Source organism: Chenopodium album, chromosome 14 (assembly GCF_948465745.1).
Source record: "Chenopodium album chromosome 14, dcCheAlbu1.1, whole genome shotgun sequence".
NCBI classification, from domain to species: Eukaryota; Viridiplantae; Streptophyta; class Magnoliopsida; order Caryophyllales; family Amaranthaceae; genus Chenopodium; species Chenopodium album.
This window is the reverse complement of record NC_137847.1, coordinates 27,586,103-27,591,126: the sequence shown is the minus strand read 5'-3', so window position 1 is coordinate 27,591,126 and position 5,024 is coordinate 27,586,103. Positions and strand designations below refer to the sequence as shown.

Below are 5,024 nucleotides of genomic sequence, written 5' to 3'. Positions count from 1 at the left end.
ATTAAAACTATTCAACAACTATTTAATACAGTATTTAATAGAAAAATAAAATTATTATATTTTTTCATCAAATCAACAAATAATACAATTTTTAATACTTCAAAATCAAAGCTATTACATTATCTTATGATATGTTACATTTGTACAATAAATTAAGGACTAATCATCTTATTCAAGTTATATACTTCATATAATTTTATTGTGTAAATAATCATAATAAATTGATAACTAAGGTGGTAAATCTTGTAACGTTTTAATTCTTGTTGTGTGGGGTGACGTGACATGTTTATTCTTCTAAAATAAGTGACACATGACACATATTAGTGACATGACATATTAAAAGACCTTAAAAAGGGTGACATGAGGTTCATATTCTATATTAGGAACTAGGGGTGTCTATTCGATTTTTTATTTTAAATCCAATCCGATCCGAATTTCTCATGAATCCAATCAGATCCAATCCGAATGAAAATTCAGTTATGCGAAAATCCGAATCAAAATGCGTTGAAAATTTTTAGGTACCAAAATGATTATGAAAATAAAAATGCAATTATAAAAAGCTTAGTCTTAAATACATAGTTGTACATGATTAATACAAATATTAAAAACATGATTTATATTAATGTAATTATCAACATAATTTTACATGATTAATATAAAGTATCCTTATTTGTTAAGGAATGATTTCATATTTCGGTTTTTTGGATCCAAATAAGGTCAATCCGATCCGATTTGAAAATCCGAATTTTAAAAAAATTTCAATCCGATCCGATTTAAAATTTGGATCCAATCCAAATTAATAATTCAGTTTGAATTGGATTGGATTTCAGTTTTTATCCGAATAATGGACACCCCTATTAGGAACGCTATATAGAAGTATAGATATACTAGTATATAGATATATTAGTTCGTTTATTCAAAAAAAAAAAAAAAAAAAAAAAACTTGTTTGGAAAAATCCCGTCTAAAATGAGCCGGGTCGGGTATATACGAAGGCCCAACTCTCCTGCATTTTTGTATAATAAAAACCTAACCCTATTTTTGATCCTCTCTCTCATTTGGCCGCTCAGAGCTTCACTTCCGGTACTCTATTTCCCTCTCTTCCCTCTCTTCCATACTCGACCGCCGCTTATACTAACGCCTTTTATTGCAGATCGACGTGAAAGGAGAAACCCAGAAGAGAGAAAATGAGTCGAGGAGCAGCAGCAGGAGGTGCCAAGGGCAAGAAGAAGGGAGCTTCCTTCACCATCGACTGCGCTAAGCCTGTTGAAGACAAAATCATGGACATTGCTTCCCTTGAGAAGTTTCTTCAGGAGAGAATTAAGGTCGGTGGTAAGGCCGGTGCTCTCGGTGATTCCGTCACTGTTACTCGTGAGAAGAACAAGATCACTGTCAATTCTGATAGCAATTTCTCCAAGAGGTTTCATTTTTCCTTCTTTTACTTTTATAGTACTATTTTTATTTATGTAATACACTAGTGGTTTTGATTTTGATTTTTTTTTTTTTTTTTTTGTGGGAAATTGGTGAAGTATTAGCCTTTTAGGGTTTAATGTTTAGATTAATTGGTAGTTTTCTTTGATAGTCTTTTATTTACTTTTCAGAAATTCATGTTTGTGATGCTATGTATCTTTTATGTTATTGTGCTTTTCTGGCCTGTTTCCTTTCTTATTGTCCTGTTATTGAGCTGTTCTAAATTGTTGGTGGGTAAGCCTTTAGATAAGTTTTCTAGTGCTTGATTATTCTGTATTTTACTTGATTTTATTTCAGGATTTATGCAATTGGTATGTTAGTCAACTTCTGTATTTTAATCTATTGCTGAATATGCCTGCATTTCAATCTTGCTGAATGTATGCAATATGCCTGCATTGTAATCTTGCAGAATATATGCCTGGATTTTAATCTTGCTGAATATATGCTGCATTTTTCCTATAACATGTGCTATATTTTAATCTTATTAAGATTGCTGAATGTATGCTGCAATTTAATCTGATAATGTATGCTGCATTTTAATTTTATTAAGATTGCTGAATATATTTAGCACTGAGCCTGATCATTCAATTTAGGTTCATATCGACAGCTGGCCTACTCTACCATTTTGAACTTCTTCCCCACCATGCATTCAGTGTGTAATTGATGTTGGCTTTTTGCTGTTTTTGCTTTCTTTCTAGTTCATTTTTATGTCGACCACCTGCTCTGTTGCATTACCTTGAACCTCTTCTTGACCCCATGTGCTTGGTATTTTATGAGTAGCATTGCCTGGTGTTGCTGTTTTGCCTTCTTTCTTGGCCTGCTGTTTGAAGTGGTGGTTAAGTATTGAGATAAATGAACTTGAAAGATGGTTGATGTATTTCCTGTGAGAAGGATTTTTTTTTTTTTCCCCATTTTTGCGTCATCACCTCTGTTGTATAACCTGGAATGAGTTTGGTAATTTATGTGTTACATTGCTTAGGTTGCTGTTTTTGCATTCGTTTTGAGTCTACTAGCTGTTGTAGAGTTTAGCTACACTTGAATGAACTTATTCAGTATTGTAAAAGCAGATGTTAGCCTATAAAAGTGATGTGTGAACCGTGAAAGGTGAATGTGTGTTTTGAATTTTGAGTAACCTTGGTTTAAATTAATTTTCAGGTACTTGAAGTATTTGACAAAGAAATACTTGAAGAAGCACAATGTTAGGGATTGGCTTCGTGTCATTGCTTCCAACAAGGACCGTAATGTGTACGAGTTGAGGTACTTCAACATTGCCGAGAACGAGGCTGAAGAAGAAGATTAGATCTTTAGAAAAATTTTTTTGAGCTATGGTGATTTTCCTTGAGTCAGATCTCATAATTTTGGGAGGAAAAAACGATTCTATGCATTTGACACCATATCAGTTGAGATATTTTTTCAACACTTATTTTTGTTTTTTATTAGAATTATCTGCATATCTTCAGTTTTAGTTTCTGGAATCTCTTAACTGCACCATACTTTCTGTGGATGGAGTTACTCTGAAGAGTAGGAAGAGTTTTTTTTGTAGATTATTATGTGATTTTATCATGTGATCTTTCATGGAAGCTTGTTTGTTCTCTTTGAAGGGACATAAGTTCTTGGCAGTTATTTAAATGCGTGTGAAACAGTGTTTATTGTATGCTAACATGCTCTTGTGATATTGTGATTCTTGATTAGTACACCCAAGGTGCACCCGGTACAAAATGAGATTGCCTATCACATGAAACGCAGGGTGCTTGCAGTCCTAAAAAAGGCTGAAAGAACACGAATATTAACTAACCGAAGAACATGAAGGTCTGTTAAAAAGAACGTCGAAAATAATGGGCATATGAATGCATGATTGATTTATTGTGGTAACAATGACCCATGTCCCACATTAATTGATCTTATTTAGGGATGACATTGGGTCGGATTTTGTGTTGGGTTCGATAAGAACCAAACATGTGTTGAACTCGACCCAGATCATTGGAGATGGATCTAGATTTGGCCTAGGTCTATTGGGTCTAAATAAATTAGAATTAGACCAAGATTCACTAGGCCTCAGGTCTAAAATTTGTCTAATTATTTCCTTTGTTTCGTATTAGTTGCTATACTTTCATTTTCGATCATTTCATATTTGGTCTAACGCTACTATATTTGGAAAGGAACCATCAATATTTTATAATTTATTTCTTCCACTAACTTCACTTTTACAACTATTTTATTATTTTTCTTTCTTACTAACCCTACCCGCTCGCTTTGTTTGGTTCAATATTAGTAAAAGAAAGAAAGCGAAAGGAAGGGAAGAGAAAAGAAAGGAAGAGAAGGGAAAGGAGAGACACAATAGCACCTGATGTTTGGTTTAATATTAGTAAAGAAAGGAAATTGGAAGGAATCTATTGTTTTGTTAACATTAGTAAAGGAAGGAAAGTGAAGGAAGAGCTAATTTTAATCCTAATAGATTTACTCTCTTTCTTGTTAATTCCTCCAATTTTGGGAGGAAAGGAAAAGGAAGGTTTTGTGAAGGGAACTTTCCTTCCATTTCCCTTCATTTCCTTTCAAATCTAATTTAAATTTTAGAACCAAACATAGAAATGCTTATTTTTCCTTTCCTTTTTTTTTCTTTCCCTCCAATCAAAAAGAGCCTACTTTTTTTTTTTTTTTTTTTTATTTTTTTATTTTTTTTTTATTTTTATAATTATTATTTCTATCTCATACTGAGCACTAGCAGTAATGGAGATTCTTCTCCTTTTAGCTCTCCTTTTACATCCTTTTGTTCCTCAAGGATGTGAAAAATTATAACAGGGTCCTGTTAATAATAGGATAACACCAAAACCTTTCTATGGAAAGGAAAAGAGGCCTCGTCCCACGAGCCAAAAGCTGTACCAAAAAACCAAAAAAAAAAAAAAAAAAAAAAGCTTCATTGAAGGCGAAAGCTGCCAAATATAACATGAGAGCATCTCCAATGGCAAGCTCTTTGTAGCTTTCTTTTCCACATCAATTTTTAAGCTACTAAACTTTTTAATAACAAAGTGTTTGTAAGCTACAACATCTTTTATTTGCAAAAAATATAATTTAAATAATTAATTATACACATGTTAAAATATGAGTGTATATTATTTGTCTCTTTTTCAATCAAGTTTACTTTGGAATATATTACATCTCTCATTTTAATAATACCCCAAAGTTGAAACTAAAAAAAATCGGAGTAGCTCTGAGTCTAGGTCTTCAGTAAAACGTCGGTTTCAAGAAGAGAGTATTTCTTATGCTATTTGTTCTTGGAGTGCACCAGGTGGTAATTTGCAACTTGTGAAGGATACTTTGGCGGAGGATTCTCCTATTTTCTTAGGGGTTGATGATGATGACCTTGATTTGGAGGAGCGTAATATCAAGCAGTGTCGTAGAAAGATTTGTGATGACCATTACACCGATGCAGTCCGGGTACTTTCTTCTTCGGGCGTTACTCCTTATAATGATGTCACTCTCGCGGATTTACAATCTAAACACCCTACTTCTCCAGCTCCATCCTTGCCTGATATACCTGTTGATGGCCTTCATCTTG

General features: G+C 33.2%; 1 protein-coding gene across 1 annotated transcript; it reads left to right on the top strand.

Annotated features, from left to right (window-relative positions):
- The first annotated feature begins 1,017 nt into the window (after positions 1-1,017).
- Positions 1,018-3,091, top strand: LOC145579116 (large ribosomal subunit protein eL22y). Its single transcript, XM_081636389.1, has 3 exons — positions 1,018-1,081; positions 1,152-1,418; positions 2,624-3,091. Exons 2-3 carry the CDS (start codon positions 1,186-1,188, stop codon positions 2,766-2,768), a joined length of 378 nt encoding a protein of 125 aa, XP_081492515.1. The 5' UTR covers positions 1,018-1,081; positions 1,152-1,185; the 3' UTR covers positions 2,769-3,091.
- Positions 3,092-5,024: the final 1,933 nt, after the last annotated feature.